Source organism: Leucopleurus acutus (genome assembly GCF_964270905.1).
Source record: "Leucopleurus acutus genome assembly, chromosome: 8".
NCBI lineage: Eukaryota > Metazoa > Chordata > Mammalia > Artiodactyla > Delphinidae > Leucopleurus > Leucopleurus acutus.
This window is the reverse complement of record NC_139151.1, coordinates 24525210-24551960: the sequence shown is the minus strand read 5'-3', so window position 1 is coordinate 24551960 and position 26751 is coordinate 24525210. Positions and strand designations below refer to the sequence as shown.

The 26751-nt window shown below is 38.6% G+C and overlaps 1 protein-coding gene across 1 annotated transcript in view; it reads right to left on the bottom strand.

The window, feature by feature from the left end:
• Positions 1-12577: 12577 nt before the first annotated feature.
• The window catches only part of EXPH5 (exophilin 5), a 73613-nt gene continuing 59439 nt past the window's right edge, over positions 12578-26751 (bottom strand). Inside the window, exons 5-6 of the mRNA XM_082845740.1 lie at positions 21368-21503; positions 12578-18582 (exon numbers count right to left, since the gene is read on the bottom strand). Coding sequence (XP_082701866.1) covers positions 13199-18582; positions 21368-21503 — 5520 coding nt within the window. The 3' untranslated portion in view covers positions 12578-13198. The remainder of the gene's footprint in view (positions 18583-21367; positions 21504-26751) is intronic.

Sequence of the window (26751 nt, the reverse complement as noted above, 5' to 3'; positions counted from 1 at the left end):
AGGGTGCTTGAGGCTGTACCCGGCCCCCACCTCTGGTTGCTGGAGTTTGGCACCTGTTTAGTGGAAAACGTCTTTTGAAGGACGCAAACACAATGGTGATTGCTAGGGGACCAGAGAAAAGGCCCAGCGGCGAACAGCTTTGAAGAGTTTAGGGAAATGCCTTCAAACAAGGAATTTCACTGGGTTTACAAGACGCTGAGCAAATATCACTCCCCTGATCCCCTACAAGGCCAAATCTCCCAGCCCTTTTGTTCACATCAGCACCAAATTTTATTACCTATCTCCTGTTTGTTTTCTGCTCAGCAGTCTCCCTCACTGGACTGTGACTCTCTCCATTCTCCCTAATCCCCTAACCCTAACTTCCCTTCTTTCAACAAGTGTTTGCTGAGCATCCACTGAGTTTGGGCCAAGCCTCAAGCCAGGAGCCAGGAGCTGGGCACTGGAGTAGCAGAAGTCACGGTTGAGGCTGGTGGGTGAGCGTCACCTCAAAGTCAGAAGCTGCTGTCACCTGTAATTGATGAGGAATGATTGGTCTTGATTACTCCTCAGATGCTGAAAGTTGGATCTGGGAAGAGACTGGCAGGGCCCTATTAGCGGGAAGCCACTGTCTGCCTCTCTTTTCGGACCATCTTATCTATATTAGTTAATTATTTTTCCTTCTTTTATCTGTTTATGGTTTTAATCTATTCAAAGGAAATAAAAGTTCTTCGCAGGCTGGGTGAGCCAGGGAAAATTCACGTACCAGTATGGACACAGGATTTCTTTCTTTTTTAAAAATTTATTTATGGCTGCGTTGGGTCTTCATTGCTGCACGCAGGCTTTCTCTAGTTGTGGCGAGTGGGGGCTACTCTTCGTTGCAGTGCGCGGGCTTCTCATTGTAGTGACTTCTCTTGTTGTGGAGCATGGGCTCCAGGCACGCAGGCTTCAGTAGTTGCAGCACACAGGCTCAGTAGTTGTTGCTGCCGGGCTCTAGAGCCCAGGCTCAGTAGTTGTGGTGCACAGGCTTAGCTGCTCCATGGCATGTGGGATCTTCCCAGACCAGGGATCGAACCCTTGTCCCCTACATTGGCAGTGGATTAGTTTTTTTTTTTTTTCTGGTACGCGGGCCTCTCACTGTTGTGGCCTCTCCCGTTGCGGAGCACAGGCTCTGGACGCGCAGGCTCAGCGGCCATGGCTCACGGGCCCAGCCGCTCTGCGGCATGTGGGATCTTCCCGGACTGGGGCACGAACCCGTGTCCCCTGCATCGGCAGGCGGACTCCCAACCACTGCGCCACCAGGGAAGCCCGGCAGTGGGTTCTTAACCACTGCGCCACCAGGGAAGTCTCTGGAACAGAGACTGCATCCTCCTGATAGTTTCTTAATCCAGAGTCACCAAAATCAGGCCCTTGGGCTGCTCAGCATTCCCGCTATGACCAAGGTTTACCAGGGCAAAATCTTTACCATATTTTCCCCACTTCTCTTGACCTATTTTAATAATGCTGAGCAGAGTTTGTAGATAGTGTTCTTTGTACTTCGGAAAAATTTTCAGAAACCAATAGTAAAGCACTGATAAATTGCAGGGCTAAAGTGTAGCATTACTTGGCATTACTTTCACTGCTAAATTTTATTTTCTGGGAAGTGTCTGCATACTTTAAATTGAAAAATTTGCTCTGCTCTAGCTATCGCTTAAAAGGTTGTTTGGAACACATTGTGTTTGCATTCTTTCAAAATAAATATTAAATTTTTTATTCAGAGAAATAATCTGAGGTTTAGCTGGTACTGGATGATAGTAGAATATGGCCTAATAACATTCCATCCAAAAACAACAGAATACACTTTCTTCTCAAGTGCTCATGGAACATTCTCCAGGATAGATCATATCTTGGGTCACAAATCAAGCCTTGGTAAATTAGAGAAAATTGAAATCGTATCAAGTATCTTTTCTGACCACAACGCTATGAGACTAGATATCAATTACAGGAAAAAATCTGTAAAAAATACAAACACATGGAGGCTAAACAATACAGTACTAAATAGCCAAGAGATCACTGAAGAAATCAAAGAGGAAATCAGAAAATACCTAGAAACAAATGACAATGAAAACACGATGACCAAAACCTATGGGTTGCAGCAAAAGCAGTTCTAAGAAGGAAGTTTATAGCAATACAATCCTACCTTAAGAAACAAGAGACATCTCAAATAAACAACCTAACCTTACACCCAAAGCAATTAGAGAAAGAAGAACAAAAAACCCCAAAGTTAGCAGAAGGAAAGAAATCATAAAGATCAGAGCAGAAATGAATGAAAAAGAAATGAAGGAAACAATAGCAAATTTCAATAAAACTAAAAGCTGTTTCTTTGAGAGGATAAAAAAAAAAAAGATAAACCATTAGCCAGACTCATCAAGAAAAAAAGGGAGGAGACTCAAATCAATAGAATTAGAAATGAAAAAGGAGAAGTAACAGCTGACACTGTAGAAATACAAAGTATCATGAGAGATTACTACAAGCAACTATATGCCAATAAAATAGACAACCTGGAAGAAATGGACAAATTCTTAGAAAAGCACAACATTCTGAGACTGAAGCAGGAAGAAATAGAAAATATAAACAGACCAATCACAAGCACTGAAATTGAGACTGTGATTAAAAATCTTCCAACAAAAACCCAGGACCAGATGGCTTCACAGGGGAATTCTGTCAAATATTTAGAGAAGAGCTAACACCTATCCTTCTCACACTCTTCCAAAATATAGCAGAGGGAGGAACACTCCCAAACTCATTCTACAAGACCACCATCACCCTGATACCAAAACCAGACAAAAATGTCACAAGTAAAGAAAACTACAGGCCAATATCACTGATGAACATAGATGCAAAAATCCTCAACAAAATATTAGCAAACAGAATCCAACAGTACATTAAAAGGATCATACAACACGATCGAGTGGGATTTATCCCAGGAATGCAAGGATTCTTCAATATACGCAAATCAATCAATGTGATACGCCATATTAACAAACTGAAGGAGAAAAACCATATGATCATCTCAATAGATGCAGAAAAAGCTTTTGACTAAATGCAGCACCGATTTATGATAAAAATCCTCCAGAAAGTAGGCATAGAGGGAACCTACCTCAACATAATAAAGGCCATATATGACAAACCCACAGCCAACATTGTTCTCAATGGTGAAAAACTGAAACCGTTTCCTCTAAGATCAGGAAAAAGACAAGGTTGTCCACTCTCACCACTATTATTCAACATAGTTTTGGAAGTTTTAGCCACAGCAATCAGAGAAGAAGAAGAAATATAAGGAATCCAAATCAGAAAAGAGGTAAAGATGTCACTGTTTGCAGATGACATGATACTATACAAAGAGAATCCTAAAGATGCTCCCAGAAAACTACTGCGGCTAATCAATGAATTTGGTAAAGTTGCAGGATACAAAATTAATGCACAGAAATCTCTTACATTCCTATATACTAATGATGAAAAATCTGAAAGAGAAATTAAGGAAACACTCCCATTTACCATTGCAACAAAAAGAATAAAATACCCAGCAATAAACCTACCTAAGGAGACAAAAGACCTGTATGCAGAAAACTATAAGACACTGATGAAAGAAATTAAAGATGATACAGATGGAGAGATATACCATGTTCTTGGATTGGAAGAATCAACATTATGAAAATGACTATACTACCCAAAGCAATCTACAGATTCAATGCAATCCCTATCAAACTACCAATGGCATTTTTCACAGAACTAGAACAAAACATTTCACAATTTGTGTGGAAACACAAAAGACCCTGAGTAGCCAAAGCAATATTGAGAAAGAAAAATGGAGCTGGAGGAATCAGGCTCCTGACTTCAGGCTGTACTACAAAGCTACAGTAATCAAGACAGTATGCTACTGGCACAAAAACAGAAATATAGATCAATGGAACAGGATAGAAAACCCAGAGATAAACCCATGCACATATGTCGCCTTATTTTTGATAAAGGAGGGAAGAATATACAATGGAGAAAAGACAGCCTCTTCAATAAGTGGTGCTGGGAAAACTAGACAGCTACATGTAAAATGATGAAATTAGAACACTCCCTAACACTATACACAAAAATAAACTCAAAATGGATTAGACACCTAAATGTAACACCGGACACTATAAAACTCTTAGAGGAAAACATAGGAAGAACACTCTTTGACATAAATCACAGCAAGATCCTTTTTGACCCACCTCCTAGAGTAATGGAAATAAAACCAAAAATAAACAAATGGGACCTAATGAAACTTAAAAGCTTTTGCACACCAAAGGAAACCATAAACAAATGAAAAGACAACCCTCAGATTGGGAGAAAATATGTGCAAATGAAGCAACTGACAAAGGATTAATCTCCAAAATTTACAAGCAGCTCATGCAGCTCGATATCAATAAAACAAGCAACCCAATCCAAAAATGGGAAGAAGACCTAAATAGATATTTCTCCAAAGAAGATATACAGATTGGCAACAAACACATGAAAGGATGCTCAATATCACAAATCATTAGAGAAATGCAAATCAAAACCACAATGAGGTATCACCTCACACCAGTCAGAATGGCCATCATCAAAAAATCTACAAAAAATAAATGCTAGAGAGGGTGTGGAGAAAAGGGAACCCTCTTGCACTGTTGGTGGGAATGTAAGTTGAAACAACCACTATGGAGAACAGTATAGAGGTTCCTTAAAAAACGAAAAATAGAAGTACCATATGACCCAGCAATCCCACCGCTGGGCATATACCCTGAAAAAATCATAATTCAAAAAGAGCCATGTACCACAATATTCATTGCAGTTCTATTTACAATAGCCAGGTATGGAAGCCATTTAAGTGTCCATCGACAGATGAATGGATAAAGAAGATGTGGCACATATATACAATGGAATATTACTCAGCCATAAATAGAAACGAAATTGAGTTATTTGTAGTGAGGTGGATGGACCTAGAGTCTGTCATACAGAGTGAAGTAAGTCAGAAAGAGAAAAACAAATACTGTATGCTAACACATATATATGGAATCTAAAAAAAAAAAATGGTTCTGAAGAACTGGTGGCAGGACAGGAATAAAGACGCAGAGGTAGAGAATGGACTTGAGGACGTGGAGAGGGGGAAGGGTAAGCTGGGACGAAGTGAGAGAGTGGAATGGGCATATATACGTTACCAAATGTAAAATAGATAGCTAGTGGGAAGCAGCCGCATAGCACAGGTAGATCATCTTGGTGCTTTGTGACCACCTACAGAGCTGGGATAAGGAGGGTGGGAGGGAGGTGCAAGAGGGAGGAGATATGGGGATATATGTATATGTATACCTGATTCACTTTTTTATAAAGCAGAAACACCATTGTAAAGCAATTATCCTCCAATAAAGATGTTAAAAAAATATGACCTAATAAATTAGATAACACGTGGTAACACTATTTTTGAGAACAGATCAAGGAAGCCATATAATTGTATCTGAACACTTGTTTAGCTGTACTGAGTCTATAGCAACCTGTTTTCTTTCTCATCCTAATCCATATCTTAAAAAGTATATCTCTTCAAATCAACCAATGCCTTGACTAGATTCTTTATAATAAATCAAATATCATTCACTCAACAAACATTTATTCCATGCCTACTATGTTTTACACATTATACTTTGACTTCACAGCTCCTGTGGTTTAGTGGAGAAGAAAGACAAAGAGGAAATGTAAATAGTGTTATAGGTGCTAAAACATGGGTGTCAAGAACTGTATAGTGTCTGAGATTTTACCCTATTTGCAAGCTAATAAGTTAGTCTGTTACTGTTTCATGGATGCTGTCAAAAGACACAAGACTCCTGGGTCAGAGACAAAGAACAATATTATTCATTGTAAAAGCAGTAACCAGAGCTTGTTTTGGTTTGTGTTGGATCCCCATGTCTCTTGTTATATGCTGAAATGAGTTCCTCCATAATTCATATGTAGAGGTGTTAACACTAGTACCTCAGAACATCACTGTATTTGGAGACAGTACCTTTAAAGAGATGATTAAGTCAAAAGCAAGTCATTAGGGTGGGCCCTAATCCAATCTAACTGGTGTCCTAGTAAGAAGAGGAAATTTGGGCACACAGAGAGACACCAGGAGTTCTTGGTTACAGGAGACAGACCATGTGAGGATGCAGTGAGAAGGTAGCCATCTGCAATCCAAGGAGAGAGGAGTCAGGAGAAATCAAATTTGATCTTGGACTTCTAACCTCCAGAACTGTGAGAAAATAAATCTTGCCATTTAAGCCAATCAGTCTGTGGAATTTTGTTATGGTGGCCCTAGCAAATGAATACACTCTCTCCACCCACCTCCCCCCCAACAAAAGTCCTGTGGGGACAATGCAAAAGACCTGTCCTGGATGCCTGAAGTGAGTTGCATTACAAGAGATACACTCTAAATTCAGGGGCTTACCATTTTTAGAGTAAGGGGAATTAAGTCTGTTCTTTGTCACTGGGGAGATGTTTTCTCATCCCTCTAGGATGCTTGCTGCAAACACACCCTGTACCTTTACACCATGGGTAAAGAATAGTCAAGAACTTACATTCTTGGCATTCCCAGCAAAAATGTTCAGATATGTCCAGGGCCCATGGCAGATTGCCTCTACCAACATAAGTACATCAGATGAGGCCCAGTTAACCCAAACTTGGGAGAACTGAGATGCTTTCTGAAAGAGATGACATCTATGCTGACTCATGAAGGTCAAATAAAAATTTGCTGCAGGAAGAGGGGGAGAAGGGCATTCCAGGCAGGAGAAAAGTCATGCACAAAAGTTGAAATAAATGACACACTTCAAGAAGTTTTCTGTTCCCTTTCACATTCATCTATATATTGAGTTCCAATCTCAGACACCTAGAATTACAGTCTGTGTGTGACTCTGGAAGGTCAACATTCAATATGTATGCTTTTATGAATTGCACTGGCCCCTGGAGTCTTCACATTAAAGCTATGTAAAATTCACAGCTATTGATTATTCACTCAGTTCATCATTTTCTACCTTTTCTAGAAATTGTTCCTCTTTTTTTTTTTTTTTTAATATACTACACAATCCAGAGTTAACAGTGAGGCTTTGCGAAACATGACCTTAACCCATGGCCATAGTTGATTGGTCCATAGTTTAGGACCTGCCTCATACTGAACCAGTCGGAATCTTTTCCTTGGGAGTTTAAAATCAGGGTTAAGAGATTTCAATTTGTAACTATTCTCTTAAACAGAGGCAACGTAAACGTCATGTTTTTTGCCTTTTAAACTGAAAATGGAGGAGAAATATAGAAAACTCTCTGGGTTTTCTATACAGTGCACTATAGAGGCTTGGTACAGTTCATAAGCAGCATCTTTGCCCTTGGTTTCTGGGATATCCCTGTGTCATTATAATAAATTCATCTTTTAACATTAGAGAATTGTCTAATTTTCAATGTTATTAATAAAAACCTTACTTGGGCTTAGACAAGCTTAGATCTCATAAAAATTCATAAAAATTTATTTTTGATTATTTCAGTAATATTTATTCAGCACCCACTTTTTGTCATGCATTCTGCAAGGTGCTGGGGATATAAACTCAGTGGCTGCCTTTCCATACATTACAGTTCCAAGGGTGGATTTTAGATTATGAGACAACTGGTTTAAATATTAACTTGCATTTAGAATCAGAATACAGGTGTATTTCCTCCTAAAACACACTACTTATTGGTCCAGTCTGAATCAGGCACTCATTCCTGAACCAATCAATTGTGCTCAGACTCTTAGGGTCTTGTAAGAACATTGATTCTTCCACAGTGAAGATGTGGTGGTGGTGGTGGTGGTGGTGGTGATGGGGTGTCAGTTGGAGAATGGAATTGCCAAAGAAAAGAAAGAAGTGTCTACTGAGAAGACAATCATATCAACAACCACTGCATACCTCCAAAGCATTTCTAGAAGTACTTCTGAGTTTACTCTAGACTGCAATGACAGCATAATCTGGAAAGGATGGATGGGATAGAAAGCATGGGCTCAGAGGGAAAATTGGTGCTAGCATTTATTTTATTAAAACACAATGTTTCCTAAAAGTTCTCAACACAAGGAAAAACACAATTTTCTTCTTCTTCTACCCCCGTTCTTTTTGTATCTGTATGAGATGATGAATGTTAATTAAACTTATTGTGACAATCATTTGACAATATAGGTAAGTCATGTCATTATGCTGTACACTTTAAACTTATACAGTGCTGTATCTCAATTATATCTCAATACAACTGAAAAAAAAACCCCACAATTTTTCACAGACTGTAGTACAAATATTAATTTTCTAAAAGAAAATAACTTATTAAATATTCTCCTGGATAGTAAATCTTTTTAAAAAATTGTCTCTCATTTTTTATCTGTATACCCATTGATAAAATATTCTAAGTGCATAAATACAATCATAATTACACACACACATAGATACCTATGTATACCCATGTGTGTATATATTTATAGTTTCTTTTTTGGAGGGGTCTTGGCTACCTCTTCTCTCTCTTTTCTGCTGTTCTTGAACATACATCCCCACCTCACCCCCCCAGTCTGGCCACAAAACAACCAACATTAATAGCCTAGTATGTAGCCCTCCATAACATACACATGCATATGCAGGTTTCTTGGTTAATGCTTTACAAAAATGAGATTTTGTATTTCTCAGTCAATAGTACCTCACGCAAATTCTTCTAAGTCAACTTGTATAGTTATACCTTATTTTTTTTAATGGTTTCATCATATTACATATGTGGGTGTTCATAATATATTGTCACTTCTTATTAGGTATTCACTTTGTTTCTGGTTTTTGCCACAAAATACATTGTAGCAATACAAATGATTATGTGTAACTCTATGCATATTAGTGCTTTTTATTTCTATTGGAGTGGTTTCTGGGGCAAATAAATATGATTCAGCCAGCATCCTGATTCTGCATCTTCCTGGTCATAACAAGGACAGAAGCTCCCATGGCAGTCCAATAATCTATGGCATGGTTTTAGGAATTGGACCTAGAATTTCAGCGTAATGTTTATCCCCTGAGCCCTACCAATGTGTTTCTGAGCAAAGTATATATGCTTTAATAAATCTTTTTCTATTTGAACCACCTAGAGAGGATTATATTGTCTACAACTAAAAATCCTAGCTGATCTAATGTATTTTAAATTTTAATAAAGGACAGTAAAAATATTTTGAATAGAATACTGCTCATATTCAAGATGATGACACTCTCCTGTCCTTGGTAGAGAGATGGCTTTGGGTTCCTCTTCTAGAAAAGATAAAAGATTAGTACAAATCTACTAATTTGTTTAGCAGGAATTAACATTGCATGTCTTACATTTCAACTGGAAAGGTCTGCTTATCTTTCATAAGTGCTACTGGGCAGTAGATGGCCCAACTCCACGGGGCTTCCTCTTCCTTTATAAGTGTGAGAACTCTCAGAGAGAAATGCCAGACCCTCCTCATTCCTCCTCTCTTTTGCAGCCAAGTACATTGATCTCCACTTATGGTTGGTTGCTTTTTGGTACAAATGGAAGGAGAAGAGAGAAGGAGTCATTGTTTTCTAAAACCACTCATATGGCTGATCTTATTCAATAGCCACCAGTAAGATTTATTTGAATACTTTTGTCCACCACACTCCACCCCCCGTTTTCTTTTTTGTATTCTTCCTGAAACTTTCACACTTAAAAATAATCATTTGAGGATGGGAATAAAAACCAAGTCAAATAATGCATCTATTTAAATCATTTATTTCAACACAGGCATTGTTTCAAATTTGTACCTTGTCTTGTAACACATTTCATATCTAGGGAACAGGTTTGAGAACAAGTACATAAAAGGATTATTTGACAACATTTTAAACAAAAGTGCTTAAGGCTTATTACATGTTTCAGAAACACAGAAGTGCCAGTCACAAAGAGACTCAAAGTAAAATATTTACATATCTACACTGTACATTTAAATGGGTTATTCTGAAGCATTATTACTATTATTAACAATAAACTCTTAGCAAAAAGGCCTCTTTAACCCTCTGGTATTCAATGGAGTATATTACTTTTATGGACATGTGGATATTCCAGTTTGACACCTAGCTTTACCATAACATAAGTGGACTTTCTTTCACCACCTCAAGTACAGGCACACATGTACCTCCTACACAAAGCAGATTTTATTAGCCTATCATCAGCCAAAACCTTGTTAGCAGCAGTTGGAGTTTTATTAACAGCGATGTATTTACAATATAAGGGAGTAAATTATTTAGAGGGAAGTCTCTAAAAATTAAAATAATCTCATTAAGCCCTATTTTATTTTATTATTTTATTTTTAATTTTATTTATTTATTTATTTTTGCGTTACGCGGGCCTCTCACCGTTGTGGCCTCTCCCGTTGCGGAGCACAGGCTCCGGACGCGCAGACTCAGCGGCCATGGCTCACGGGCCCAGCCGCTCCGCGGCATGTGGGATCCTCCCAGACCGGGGCACAAACCCACTTCCCCTGCATCGGCAGGCGGACTCTTAACCACTGCGCCACCAGGGGAGCCCCTAAGCCCTATTTTAAATGGACTTTACATGTAAAATTTATGGCTATAGAAGTCTATCATTTAAACAAGTTAATAATTTACCAGGTACTTATTAATATTGATTTCTTCATTATTTACTCCATTTATGTGACTATTTACTTTAATGATGATTATATATTTTAGAAAACGAGTTATGAGTATAAAAATGACTACTATAAATTATTATAGCTATACCAAAAATGAATATTAAAAAGCAGCAGTTTGTATGTTAAAATACATAGACATTTGCTATACTTCTTTAATGAAGTGTTTTATAAAGGTATAAAATTATAGAAGGTGCTATTTTCATGAATTTTCTGTTTGCTTGACTTTTGAGCCAGACCAACAAGCAAATATTACAAATAGTGCAATGAGCATTGGCCATCAATGACCTTTGAATTCAGATGGTAGATTCTAGTACAGAGAAGCAGGGTCCCAAAGTAGTTGTTTAGCCTGACTTTAATTTACCTAATTGTTGATATAGGCTAAATTCAGTGAAAAATAAGCTAACTTCATCTCACCTTTTGTAACATACATGTAGACTCAGAATATTTACTGAAATAGATTGGTAAATGATCATTTAAAAAACCAAGAATCTTAATATTAAAATATTAACTTCGAATATTTTAAAATTAAATAGAAAACATAGGTCATGGTTTATGAATTTTATTTAAATTATCAGATAAATAGAAAAAGGAAGGTAGAATTTACAAACATACATGAAACAAAGAATAAACTGTTATTTATTCTTCACCATACAAATTTAAATGGAAACGTTTAGAACAGTTGATTTAGAATTCTACTGTCAGTCTCTTTGAGGTCAGGATTGGCCAGAGCTTGAAATTTAAGACAATTTATAGATTGAAGAAATAGCTTTCATGTAATTACCTCATTTTCCTTAGTTTTGAGTTTCATGGGAACAATGCAAACTAGCTCTGGCATTTTGCTTCTAGGCAAGGCAATGGTTAGGAGGATAATAATAATATAGTCCTTTCTTGCATTTCTATCAGTTCCAAATTTCTGCATACTTCCCCAACACCTATCATTATCCTTAATTTATATGGATGAAACAAACTAGGTGAGAAAAATGGAAACTAAAATGAGGCCAGGAAGCAAATATAAACCAAACAAGATGAAATCCATTCATGCTGACCCTCACAGTACTAAGATCCAGGATGGCATGATTTCTGTAGTTCTAGCAGATTAGCTTCACTGCCACCTGTTTATTGGTCTTTATGCAGATTAGGAGGAGAGAAAACCCCAAAAATTCCGCATGGCAAATAAAGAGTTAGGAAAGCCAAGTTATCAGTGGGTGTGACAAGTTATTTAGTCTAGATAAATTATTGAAGGAATCATAGTGACGAGCCCTTAGAAGTTCTGCCTTCTAATTTCCAAGGGTCTGGTAAATGATCTGGCAAAGAAGCCTGTGAACCCCAAGGTGTCAGATCTGACTTGGTAGTACTTTAGGGACTTGACCAAGGCTACCATTTGCAACTAAAATGTCTCACATGGAAAAAAGTGTTCAATCCTGCAAATAAAGAAAAAATTTAAATGGATGGTTCTGGAGAAATGGAAGAAAAAAGGAACAGTTGCAGAGAGAGCTGCAGTAAGGATGTCAGTCTCATGAAGGGATGTCTGCTTATCTCTACCCCTCAGTTATGTTCCCTTCCTAAGCAGAAATTCTGTGGCAAAGCCACCTTCTGTACCATCCTAGAAACTATTTCAAAGGAATTCCTAGAAGTACTAATGTTCTTTGGCTTACTAGGGATTTACCTCTTCACCTACTATCTCAAGCACTTCAAATATGTGTTTCCCTGGCTCCGCTATGGATAAAACAGGATGTCCTTATAGATATGGCCTTATCTTTGCTCAAAAGAAAAAAACCCCAAAAAACCCAAACTCTAAACCTCCTAAATGTTGATGAGTCAGACAGGATAATAATACTTACTCCATTGTTATCACCCTACATTTTATTAAATGCCATGAATATAAGGTATGGAAGAGGCAAGACAGAGTTTTGCTGTTGTGCTGGGATATTAAAGTTGTAAATCACCATGAAAGGTATAAGAAAGTTAGGGGGAAAATAGAGCAGAAAACCAAAACTGGACAGTGAATTAGAGATTAAGTTTGGGCTGAGTGGCAGAAGGCCAAGGATATATACAGGGGAAGAAAACAGCAGAGAATCCCTCTAAACAAGAATTCATTGCTCTAGAATTCAGGAAGTCTATATATAGGGTGTGGAGGGGGAAAAAAGAGAATTTGGTTTGTTTCAGAGCAGGAACTGCCCAGACTAGATATTTTTTTTTCTAATGTCTGTCCTTTCCGTAGACATACATATTTGCACTTTATTTACATTACAAACTTTTTTTTTTTTTTTTTTTTTGCAGTTCGCGGGCCTTTCACTGTTGTGGTCTCTCCCGTTGCGGAGCACAGGCTCTGGACACGCAGGCTCAGCGGCCATGGCTCACAGGCCCAGCCACTCCACGGCATGTGGGATCTTCCCGGACCGGGGCACGAACCCGTGTCCCCTGCATCGGCAGGCGGACTCTCAACCACTGTGCCACCAGGGAAGCCCTACATTACAAACTTTTGGTGAAAAGGTTATACATTTTATAGAAAAAGCTTCACAGTTCTGACTCTTTGTCATTTTCATCCAGGTAGTATTCGTCATCCGTGGTTGTGTCTGTGTCACAATCTGAGTCTACTGGATCATCTTCATAGATATTAAGTGGTGCACTTAGAGATAAGCCATCTTTTGGCATCTGATTACTAGGAGAATTAGAACTTGATGACTCTGTTGGGTTAGGAGGGTTAACTACATCATCTTTCAGGAAGCCAGGGTTCTTAAGAAAACTTGGTTTCCATAATCTTCCTTGTGTGAGTGACCTCTTTACATTCTCCAAGAAAGCCAGTTGTTGTTCTTTCCCAAATATCCCATAGTCAATAGGTCTGGATATAGATGTTGCAGACCTAGGACCCATTTTTGGCCCGCTGTTGTACAAAGCCCAACTTTCATTTTCATCACAGGAGGGTAGTTCAGAAAAAGATTTGAATCTTCGACTGTACCCACTGTTGTTAGAGAATTCATTCCCAAGGGTCAGTTGACTCAGGGCATTGTCAATAGAAGTACTTTCAGAAAAATGACGCTCTCTGAATTTTGGAGGATGACTTTTTCGTAGTAGAGCACCGTGCACATTGATGCTTTTTAAACTCTTTGAATGATAGGGGTGTGGCTCAGGTTCCCACTCCAGAGATGAAGCACTCCTTTGTTGTTGCTGAAAACTGGCCAGTGGCATGCTTACTGTAGATTTCTCTGCAGGCTCCAATTGAAAAGGAGGGTTCAGCCCCCTCTGATGGTCAGGGAAATCTGCTTCCCTGAGGCTGATCAATGAGGGTTGGGCCAGGGCTTCTGACTCTCCTTCCAAAATCTGAGCTACTGTTACATCCTTAGAATTCTCATACTTTAGTTGTGATTCTGAGATTTTTTTAAACTCATTTTGATGTGGCTGTGAAATATTGCTAGACTTCTGATTGCTTAAGTGTGTAGAAGTTTCTCTGTTGGTTATTGCAGTAACCTGGAGAGGGTCCTCGGATTTCTCTACATTTACTCCATCATTACTTAACCTGCTTTCATCTGTGGATTCTGTGGACTTCAACGTAGGCACAGGGGAGTGTGGGTTGCACTCTGGTGTGCCAGGGGATAAGGTGCTAAAGCCAGAATTGTTCCCACTTTGAGGAAAGATAGTAGTTACATGTCTTCTGGGGTATAAATCTTCAGCTGGAAATTTTCTGCTTGCTTTGGACATAACTGCCAATCTGTGTTTAACTGAAGATCTGTTTTCCCCTTTTTCTAGGTCATCCAAGCTTTTTTTACTTTTATTACTTCCTTCAAGAAGTGAAGGTTGATTCCATGCCAACTCCTGCATTTCATCTTTAGCCTTGCTCTCTGTCATATTGACCTCCTGACTTCTTTGAGGTAGTTCTCTGGGTTCAGACTGTAAACTGTCTAAATCTTGTTCACTTGAACAAGTCTTCTCATCAAGCTGTAGTTTATGCAAGGCTGGAGTAAGAGCAAAGACTTGGCTTTCTGAGTCAGAAAGTGGTTTATCAGGGTTTTTTGGGAAATCTTTTCTAATTCCCCCTCTTACTTCCCCAGGCTGCAATCCATTGGAGCTATCATCTGTAGCTATACCTGTTATATCTTTCTGAAGACTTCCAGTAGCTGTAATGGTTATAGCACTACTTGTACACTCCCCAGAACTTCTAATAATTTGTGAATTTTCAACATTCTCTTCTGAATGAGCTGGGAGGTTAGAAAAATCACTGTTACCTGATTTAATGGATTGCTGACAATTTTCAGATTTCTCTCTTGTAACTTTTTTTCCCTGAAGCATTAGTGAAGTATACAGGGTTTCACTTCGCAATTTTCCCCCTTTCTCTTTCTTGCTTTGTGAATCACATAAAGGTGTTTTAGCTAAGTTGTGTGGGGAAACCTCTCTAGATTTAGTTTCTCCTTTATGAAGAGAAACATCTGCTTCAATAGAAGCAATTTCCTGTAATGTAGGCTCTGAGGACCTAAAACTTGGTAATTGTAAACCAGTCATATTTTCAGTGGTGTGAGAAAGATGGCTGTTCTCCTGAGCAGAGCTGACCTGCATCTTTAGATCTTTAGATGAAGGTGTTCCTGACTGCTCGTGTGTAGAACAATTTAGTTTGTCTTTTTCTAAAGCATTAGGAGATATTTCAGTCCCCACTTTAGTTGATTCTGTAAGTGAATTGATATTTTGTGTATACTTTTGAAGAAGGTTACAGAACTTTTTTCTGTGTTTCCTTGGTAGAGTATAGTATATTGAAATCACCTCAAGACATTTCACATTATCTTCATCACCAGAAACAGAAAACATGCTAGTAGTCTTAAATTTATGTAATGTTTTCCCACTTTCTTTGCCTGACAAATCTGCAGAAAAAGGTAAAGGGTGTTCATTTGGATGGGAAAATATACCTGTCCTGGAGGCAGAAATTCTACCATTCTTTTCAGTGCATTCCTGAAAGTATTCCTTCTGGTGGTGTCTTTTGCTTAAAGAACACTCCCGAACAGATGAGTCACTTCCCAGAGGGTTAATGAGTCTCTCCCAAGGCTTTAGTGTTATAATAGAAGCATCTGTATCTGAGACTAAACCTTCTTTTCTTTCATCTCTTCCAGTTGAGGCATATGGCACCCCTGAGGGACATGACACAGCCCTCTTGATGAGGACTTGAAGTGGTCCTTTTCTAACAGAAGCAGATCCAATGTTTGTCATATTTGTCATCTCCTCTGTGGCTTCAGGTGGTATTGAGACTGAGTCTGAAACTACTCCGGAATATTTGCTCTCTGACTCACAAGAACTGGGACTGAATTTGTTTGACGTGTACTTCCCTACTGGATCTTCCACATCATTTTTGATTTGGAATGCAAGTTGCTCATTCCTAAACGAAGAAGGCATTTTCTTACTTTCAGACTTCCTGTTATTGATGAGAAAACTGGCTGATTTTCTTGGTAAGGTACAATAAATTGTGTGAAGCTCAGGAGGCTTGGAATTGCTTTCAGTTCCCTCAATGAGGTTACTGCTGTCACTTGTGGGTATTGATCTACTTTCCGTTTTGCTTAATTTTTCGGTATAGGATATACGTCGTCTTATTTTTCCTTTTCCCTTTCCATCCCTGAAAGGAGGATGTGAATGGCATTTGACAACATCAACCACTTCATTATGTACAGGCATACAATTAACATTACTCTTTTGGTTTTCTGAGAGGCTTAGGGAAAATTGACTATTTTGGTTCTTGCAATCATTGTCTTTTTCTTCTCTTTCTCCCAGAGACAGATCTTTGCTTGAAGGACATTTCCAGGAGAACCCTGCAGTAGAAGGAATCACCAGAGCATCAAGGCAAGAATCATTTGATGGTAAGGAATCTGGTAGTGTACCTGATGACAGATCTAAAGAATCACATGGCACATTGTGGTCGGCAGGTGACTTGCTACAGTTGGTAGAATAAGTTGTGGTACATTGTTCTTCCTTGGTATCTAAAACAGCAGGCTTTTCTGAAGACTGTGCATTTTGATTATCAGTACATTCAGGACTCCCGTGGTTATTTTTAATAATGTTTGAAATATCTTTATTTCTTACTGTTAATTCCTGGTGAAAACCTTGATTTGGGCTGAGAGAAGGTGATGTTGTTTTGCTTTCCTGAATGAAAGGAAGGGAAGTTGCTGAGCCAAGTTTTCTGTTCCCAGTATAACTCTTATCTTTTTTTAGTTCATTGGCTTTATGAATTTTGGAGATATCTCTCCTGGAAATCTCTCCAGGCAAACTTTTTGAACTTATCGTCGTAGATGCATTAAAAACAAATCTGTTGCTCTTGGCTGAGTCCTGAGAGAGGAAATTTTGAAAATCAGGTAAAGGGTTAGAAATTACTGTCTGTGAAACAAGTTGGGGTATTTCACCTGTCATGGTTGTCTGGTCTATCTTGTTTAGTTGTTTGTCTTTTTCCAAAACAGATCCATTCAAGTCTTTCTCATTATTCACTTCCGTGACCAAGATATTGGGTTGGCTTTCAGTCAGAGGTGGAGAATCAACTGAATCACTGTTGGTCCCAGTGACTTCTGTATAGTTTCTGATTGGAAGAGAAGCAGGCTTAATTTTCTGCAAAGTGACTGTGGGATTCTGAAAGTTGGGACTCTGAGGATTCCCTCTGTCATCAGGAATCTGTGGGAAGGTAGTTTTGAATGAGGATGCTAGAGTTTGAGCAATTTCAAATGAGTAAGGTTCTTTGTTTATATGTAGTTCCATAGGAGAACTGTCCTGTTGACATTCTAACCCATCAGATTTGATGTGATAGCTTGAACCAGGCATGGGGCAAACATTTGGTGCACTAAAATAAGTAGACTGGTTCCTTTTAACTTGTGACACCTCCATGCTCTCCAGTGTGGATGCCTGAGAATCAAACTGTGAGGGATGTGGCTTCTCTTGGTTTCTGGAAATATTTGTCCTGTACCTAGGAGAAAATGACCCCCAGTGTTGAGAAGGAACACTATGACAATGACCAGCTAAAAATGCACTATTTGCTTCAATGGAGATCATTTCAAAGTCTCTGTCAGAAGAAGTGAATGGTTTCCTGCTTTGATGAAAGTCAGACCAGGAAGAATGTTTTTCCTGTTGGCCCCCAAAAGGACTTGGTCTAAATCTCTGTTCCCTGCTCCATCCAAAGGTATTGCTAAGGAAAGACCCAGTAAATGGGTTATCTTCATGGTAGAACAGCATATTCTCTGAGTTCTCAAATGGGTCAGCACTCATTGCATTATTCATGGGGGCATTTAAACCAACACTTCGGTGAACACTCTGTGGATGGTAAAATTCATATCTCCTATCCTCCTGAAAACACCTGGGATACATATACTGGTCAGCAAGGTCAATTTCCATTGGTGATGGTGCCCTCAGGAACTCTTCCTGGTTCTGCCTATCACTAGAGGAATCTGATCTATTCCATATGATAGATGATAAAGGAGTTCTCTTTGGGCTCTGTTGGTGGCTTGGTGGTATAAACCCAGTCTTGATCTGAGTTGTGGCTGAAAAAGGTAAGCTTCTTGCTGTGAAATACCCTGTAGCTGGTGAGGCTGATTGTTGTCTGCTGTCAAAATACAAAGAAATACTACCAAAAATATTCTTTTGCACATAATCTTCTTTTAAGACTCTGGGTTCCCTTGTCTTGTACATATCACAGATTGTCCTTGTTCTAGGAGAAAAGGTTTTAAAACCTTCCTTAGGGGTTCCTGGTCTTAGGATGTCATAGATAGACATATTAGAAGTTTCATTACAGCAATTTTTGTGCCTTGCTGTGATATTACGGTGTTTATTCCCACTGGAGTAAAAACGACTGAACTGTGTTCTTGATCCATAGTTGAGAGGTGTTCTGGCATCCAATGAGCTTGGAGACTGTTCCTGAGCCAGTTTTCCATCCAAATCATCTAAAACTAAAAGGAGAATATACGTCATTTTTTTGCATAAGATTTTACAGTCTAATAATATTTTGAGTTGTTGAAGGCTCTGCTTGAAGAAACATAATCCCTTATAATTTTTAGATCATATCACCATAAATGTTATGACATTAACTTTGATTATGTCTTTAAGATAGTTTGACTTTTACAAGCCTGTAATGGAAGTTTCCTTTTCATTTTCACACTTTTTCAAATCACACATTTTCAAAGTTGACCTTCCAAAATGTCTTAAGAACATAAAAGCACATTTTCCCCCCTAACAGTAAATTTTAATCATGGTTTCTAGTGAATCTTTTGTGTCACTAGGTAGCTATAATGTTTCCAATTATGTTTACCTCAGGGGATTGTAAAAGATATGAAAGTCTGTAAATAACATGTGAGTTCTTAGTTGTACTTAGTTGCACATTACTGCCAAAAGTTTAGCATCCAATTTATTAACATACCTATTTGGATGGTAACAGATATATTTTATCATATTCATGTTACAATAAATATGAGTAGATTGTGTATTTTTTTAAGAAATGTTCATTAAAAAAATAAAATCTGACATGAGAAATAAGTTATGGGATTATTTAAATTGCTGAAGAACTTTTTGGTTTACAGAAATCTATCCTTCTGAGTTACATAAAATGGTGCACTTTCTTTGGTTAATTAAAATTATTTGTCATTAAAAATTGTAATTTTAGGGGTTTCCCTGGTGGCACAGTGGTTGAGAGTCCGCCTGCCGATGCAGGGGACACGGGTTCGTGCCCCAGTCCGGGAAGATCCCACATGCCGCGGAGCGGCTAGGCCCGTGAGCCATGGCCGCTGAGCCTGTGCGTCCGGAGCCTGTGCTCCGCAACGGGAGAGGCCACATACAGCAAAAAAAAAAAAAAAAAAAAAAAAAAAAAATTGTAATTTTAACTCTTCAATGACAGGGAAAGTGAGGTATATCGGTATCTGAGTGAATGTAAGTGAGACGTACTTATAATATACCAATTATGTTAGGACAGGTGCTGAAGGGGTTTTTGATATCTGCTCTGAATTTTCTCTACTCTCTTTTATTTGTAAGTTGGTGCTATTAAGTTCGCATAGCCAGCAAAAGAACTAGTCTTGAGCATGAAAGATCTGTAACTAAGGAATTCTTCAGGGAAAACATTCATCAATGTTTTAGTGAAAAAAATTATTTTTCTCCTGTCCCTGAAATAATTTATTTCCTACATCCACAAATAAAATAATCAAGCAACGCCAAAATATAAGGCAGGGCAAAAAGAAAAGAAAACTACATAAATCTGTCTTTAAAGCAAATTATAATGAAATCTCTTTGATTTCTGTTTTCCCTTTCAAGCTGTTCATAGTTTTTTCTTCCTCCTTAAATAAAGTCTTTTGCTGACTACAAAAGCAATATATGGTAAATACAGGAAAATATAACAAAAGAGGTAAAATCACCTGGAGTCCTTCTTCCCAGAGATAACCACTCTTAACATCAGTATCACGGGACTTTAAATTATTCAAAGTTACTTTGATTCCGAAATTAATACTACTATTTGACTCACTACTCTTGAGGTCAAAAAAATTCCTGTTCTGCTTCTCTTTTTTATTTTCAGAGAGGTCAAGTCATTTTTTTTTTTTCATTTCATAAAAAGTAGCTCTCCTCTACTAGCAAAACCTTTGTTTCGGAACAGAAGTTTTCCTCTGGGTCTCTTTTCTCTGAAGCAAGTTCTCTGCCAGTAACCATCTTACTGAAAGGAGTTAACCAACCAGCTGGATGTCTCTCAATGATCACACCACCTGTCCTAACTATAGGGCTGAGGTGACATCATTGCCCTTGGAAATTGAATTTAGTTCCTCAAGGTGAAGCTAGTGAATGATTTCAGACTTCACTTTTCAAATGGCTAGGCTTATTTTATATAGAATAAACTATGTCAAGGTGAGCTATGCTTGTATAATAAGGTCCATGTGTATATAGTACTTTTGGAACCTGTTTTAGTCTTTATTGTTATCTATTGTACAAGGTTAATTGTTTAACAACGATCAGATTTCATCACAGTGCATTTAGGTCCTAATCAGGAACAATAAAAGTCTATTAAGGACAGTAAACTTTATAGATATATTTCCTAAAGACATATCTTTTCCTTTTTACCTGGGTTTAAATATTAAACATTATTACCATTCCATAGATTTATCAGGCCTTGATCCAAGAATATTTGCTTAGATTATATTTAAATATAAGATTCTTTAGGGACTTCCCTGGTGGCGCAGTGGTTACGAATCCACCCGCCAATGCAGGGGACATGGGTTTGAGCTCTGGTCTGAGAAGGTCCCACATGCCGCGGAGCAACTAAGTCTGTGCACTACAACTACTGACCCTGTGTTCTAGAGCCCACGAACCACAACTACTGAGCCCATGTGCTACAACTACTGAAGCCCGCACGCCTAAGAGCCCATTCTCCGCAACAAGAGAAGCCACCGCGATGAGAAGCCCGCGCACCGCAACGAAGAGTAGCCCCCGCTCACCACAACTAGAGAAAGCCTGCACAGAGCAACAAAGACCCAACACAGCAAAAAATAAATAAATTAATAAATTAATTTAAGAAAATGATTCTTTAATATTTGTGTTAATAGCATGTAACCACATCTTCTTCAGGTAAGGTAAACAAGAGGGACTTCAGAAATGAGGTACAGGGTTTGATACATTTTGAGCACTTTAATACAGACTGTAATTATTATTTGCTTTCCTTTAGTACTGAGAATTCCAAAGAAATTCAATGCATAGACTTACCTTGGAAAAACTCATCCTCTAGCAGTGAAGCATCCCACGGAGGCATGCTACTTCCCTCCCTCATGCCTGCTGGCTTGGGGACAAATGCACTGCCAATGGGTTGATTTTCCAGAGGTGAATTGTATATTTTTGCCTGCTAATTTTAAAATAGAAAATGTAATATTATTTCTGGACTTCCCCAGCCAACATGTTCCCACGAAAATGTCCCAAGCTTAAAAGTCCTAGTCTAGGGCTTCCCTGGTGGCGCAGTGGTTGAGAGTCCACCTGCCGATGCAGGGGACACGGGTTCGTGCCCCGGCCCGGGAGGATCCCACGTGCCGCGGAGCGGCTGGGCCCGTGAGCCGTGGCCGCTGAGCCTGCGCGTCCGGAGCCTGTGCTCCGCAGCAGGAGATGCCACAGCAGTGAGAGGCCCGCGTGCCGCAAAAAAAAAAAAAAAAAAAAAAAAAAAAAAAAAGTCCTAGTCTAAGGACAGCAAATAAATTTTCCTAACATTTATTTCTCTAGTTGTAATGTTTTGTTGCTTTTGCAATTTGCAACTGATCACAAACTTCTCCATACCTACATTAATTCCTTTCAGTATGAGCCTCTCCCTGCAAAAGATTCCTACAAATTTACATAGCACTACAAAAATCTTAAGGAGGTTCCTGGAAAATAAGAAAAAAATTGACCTCTCTTGAGTGGGGAATGTTGTCTCTCTGGCCCCAGTGGCTGTAATTTTAGATTTCTTAACACTGTACCTATTTTCTCTCAAGAGGCGGTTAGCTGAAACTTGCGGTGGATCTTAAGATTTGTAAACTTGATGGATTTAGGAAAAAAAAGTATTTCTATCCACGGAAATCATGTAGCATGGGAACCTCCCAGATACACATAAGGAACTGATTAATCATTCTGAAAAAAAGGCGCTGAAAAGCATGACCTTATAATTTTTTTTTAAACCTTTGCTAGTTTTATAGGATTTAGGAGAATGATGTAGAGTTCTTTACTAGCAAATTATATCTTGATTTCATTAAATCCATCACTGCTCTACTTTTAAGTTTTAATTTGTCTTTATAACCTTGGGGAATTATCCACTCCCACACCTCCACTTCCTTTTGCCAAAACTCCATTTGCATTTCCTCTGGCAAACTGGGTCTGCCACTCATGACTCCACTTTAACTCATCCTGCCTGCATCCCTGCACAAGGCCACTTCCCATTCCAATTGCTTTATTTTCAGTTCACTTTCTACCCAGTCCTTGCCGCTTGAATCCTTCTCTTCCCCAATTTTTCTCTTTTATTTGATGTTCACTATCACATTTAATCTCATCTTGAATGCTTAAGGCCAAATCTCTAATATTTCTAAAGCTCCAGCTTTTTAATTTCCTCAACACAGGTGTGTCCAATTCTAAAGCCTAGGTTCTCTTAATCCTTGCATTCGTCATAATCTAGTATTTTTATACCTGTTTGTTTTCTTTCTCAAGATCTAGGTCAGTTATTTCTTACAGAAGCCCTGCCCAAATTTCATTGACTTGTCATTTTCAGTTCTATGGGTAAGCTGTAATTGAATACATACAGAGGAGATTTAGTAATAAGAAAAATAATCCAATGATAATTTATTGGTTATTGGATATAATTTAACACACTTATGTTAAATTCAGAAGTAAACAAATATTAGAAGCACGATATAACTATAGGGATATACCAATTGGAGGTAATAAAACTAGAAACTAATCATTTGAAAAATCAGATCAGTTACAGTTACACTTTTCTCTCTACAGTGCATCGAGGTGTTCTCTTTTGTGTCCTACCTACTGTCTCTCCAAGTCTTTATTTGTGCTAATAACAATTAGCCATGAACCTTATAAGCCCATTCTTCCCAAACCTGCAGTTTTGGTAGTTGGTGCAGAGTAGATACATTTAAGAGAATAGTAAGCATCATTGTCTCCCAACCATTTTAACATTCAAATAAACTTCAGATTTCCTCTATGTAGACCAGAGTACATTCTTTTTGGCCTCCTGGATCACATTCCTTTATAATGAATTTATAATGAAATGCCAAGTACATGAACTGAACACTCAGGTGAAGAGAAGAACCTCTCTAGGCGGGAAGGGTTTCTACCAAGAGACCGTGAATATAACATCCTTTGGTTATATTTCTGCACAGATCTTCTGCTTCAAGGCCACCCCTATTCACCTAACATATTAAGGATGTTTCCAACACATGGAGATATTATATGGCTAAGAGAGGTAAATCCTTCTGCGGCTCAGAGCACACACAGATCCTCAGTCAGGGGTCAGTCTTGGACTCCGAATCTTCCTCCAAAGAATATTCTGTGCCATAACGTCATCATAACAGATGAAGCCTATTTCCCATACCTGGCCTAGAGGATGAGGCCCAAACACCTCTGTGCAGCAAAATAGTGTCAAAATCCTTTTCCAATTTTTGATTTAAGCCTTTCTTCCCCAACTAGCTTTAATCCCCATGCTCCAAGCTCCCTACACACAGTCCTTTAAAATGCTGTGCACTTCTGAGGACTCTGTGTCTCTGCTCCTGATCTTTGCCCTTTCTCCTCTTCTTCTGGAAAATGTCAGCTCATCCTTCGGAGTCCAGTTCCTATATCAACCTCTCTGTTAGTCCTTCTCCAATTCTTGCAGGAATAATTAATTACCACAGTATTTTTTATGCACCTCTGGTATTATACATTTTATTTCATATCAAAGTTGTTTACATTCTCTCCACTTTTACTTTATCACTCGACTTCTACCCTTCCTCCCCTACCCTCTCACACATTCTAATCCCCACTCTGATCTAGGAAACCAGGGATTCACAGACACATGAATAAAACCCTGGAAGTGGACCAAATTCTAAAATAACTAAGAAAGCAAAGTATTCTACTTTGTATCCTGAGCACCTTGCATAGCATCAGCATATAAGAGATTGACTCATATTTACTGAACTGAATTCAAAGACGATGCTTCCCACAATAATATTTCCCACTTCTGAACTTCTCCAATACATTTTTATACACTCTTTTGATACTATTTTATATTTGAACAAAATTACTCATTTTTTCAGTTTTCAATATATTTTAAAAATATCTTCTCTCATTTGATCCTTAGAACAAACTTGTGAAATAGGTAGGGATTTTCATTCCCACTTTGCAGATGAAAAAACTGAGTCTCAGTTAAGTACCTTACTCAAGTCACAGGAATAATAAAAGGTGACACTGGCTACTGACACTCATATGGTCTGATCTCTAATCCTATTTTCTCCACTACATTGCTTTGTATTTTTATTTTACTAATGTAATTTCTTCAATTAGGTGGTAAACTCTCTGAAGACAGGAACCTTGCTTTAAACATTCCATACCCTCCATGCACACAGTTATGGATTGATTTTCAATATACCAAGGTAGAAAATTACATATATAGGATTTTTAGTGAAGATTATTACAGAAATTGAGACACTGAATATTTACAATATTGACTCAATATAGCATGTCTGAGGTAGCAAAGCATAATGGTTAAGCACATGAATACTAAACAAGTCCAAATTCTGGTTCTCTCTCTTAAAAGCTGTACAACTTTGGGCAAGTTGCTTAACGTTTCTGTTCTGTACCTTAGTTTCTTTCTTGGAATAATGAAAAAAAAGACAAAAACGCAACAACAACACTCCTCATCTGATAGTGGTGCTGCGAGGATTAAATGAATTAATAGTTGTAAAACACTTTAGAATGGTGTTTAGCACTTAGTAATTCCTCATCGTTAGCCATTACTAGTCTTCTGTGGTTACAGAGAATTTCCTGGAGGACTCCTGCAGGTACTCGTAGTGTAATGAGTTAGAAAAGTGTCCTACAGGATTAGAGGCCAGAGTCTCAAAATGCTGGCTTTAGGGTCTCAGTTACATTCTTAAACATGGTACACAGAATATGCTGAGCAAAATAAGGCCATTTTTCCAACCCCAATTTACTCTACTGATAACATCTGCAATTCTGACATGATGAGCCAAACAAACCTCTGTCATAGAGTAACCTCAGACTATCTGAGAACTTCTAGGGCAGCCAAACCTGTAGAACAGCTGTTGGAACTGAAGCCGGAGCTCATGGATGTTATCAAATGCCTTGATAAAGTCAACAAGTTAATTTTTCAAGGTGTTCTTGAATTTATTCTGCATCTGTTTTCCTGCAAAGGTCAAATCCAGCATTGCATCTTGTGGCTTAAAACCACACATTCATTTCTTCTTTCAGTTTCTGAGTACTCACGTTGTGCCAGGAAGTGGGGATACACAGGTGAGCAGGTATGGTCCCAGTCTCAGGGAGCTCACACCAGCCTAGTCTGGTTATGCCACATTGGAGGTATGTTTCTAGGGGTACAGAGCTGGCATATCAGCTAAGAACAGACCCAGCCTGAATTTGTTCAGAAATAAGGAGTGACCAAGTGGCCAAGGCCATACAGTTTGTCTATTCTCGGAGATGGCGGCTACTTTGATTTTGGATTCCTCGCCTTTAAGGAGATGGTTCTCAGCTGAGGTCAATTTGCTCCTCATGGAACATTTGGCAATTTCTGGAGATAGTTTTGATTGTCACAGTTTAGTGGAGGAGAAATACTGGCATCTAGTAGGATGCCACTAAACATCCTACAGTTCACAGGAGAGGCCCCACAGCAAAGAATTATTCAGCCCAAGATGTCAGAAGTGCTGAAGTAGAGAGAAACTCTGAGCTAGAAGATCTCTAAGTTTCTCTTGTCAACCTAAATAAAACGGTAAACTGAGGCAAGATCGAGAGATGAGTTTATTTAGCAATAGCAGAGGACTTGCAATTTGGGACACACAAGCTGTAGCGAGCTGCAGGCAAGTCTGCTGAGGGTTTGAGATAGGCTGTATTTGGGCAGGGAATGTAAAGAGGGGAAAGTTCAATTCGAGTCTGTTAAAACAGACTTATATACACTACCAAATGGAAAATAGATAGCTAGTGGGAAGCAGCTGCATAGCACAGGGAGATCAGCTCGGAGCTTTGCGACCACCTGAGGGGGGAATAGGGAGGGTGGGAGGGAGACGCAACAGGGAGGAGATATGGGGAAATATATATATGTATAGCTGATTCACTTTGTTATAAAGCAGAAACTAACACACCATTGTAAAGCAATTATACTCCAATAAAGATGTTTTAAAAAACCACACAAATGGAGACCAGCTTTGAAAATTTCCGGAGCAGACAAAACCAGTCCAGTCATACAAACAAAGCTCAGTTAGCTTATTTTGTGAGGCCAACCTGACCCGGATCATTTTTGTTCATGCCTCTGGAAACCATAAGCAAAACTTTGCAAGGTTGATAGGAGGCAATCCCTGACCAATTCCCTGTCATTTAAGAAAATTCCAATATTATTATCAGTTTTCTGTAAATCAGGC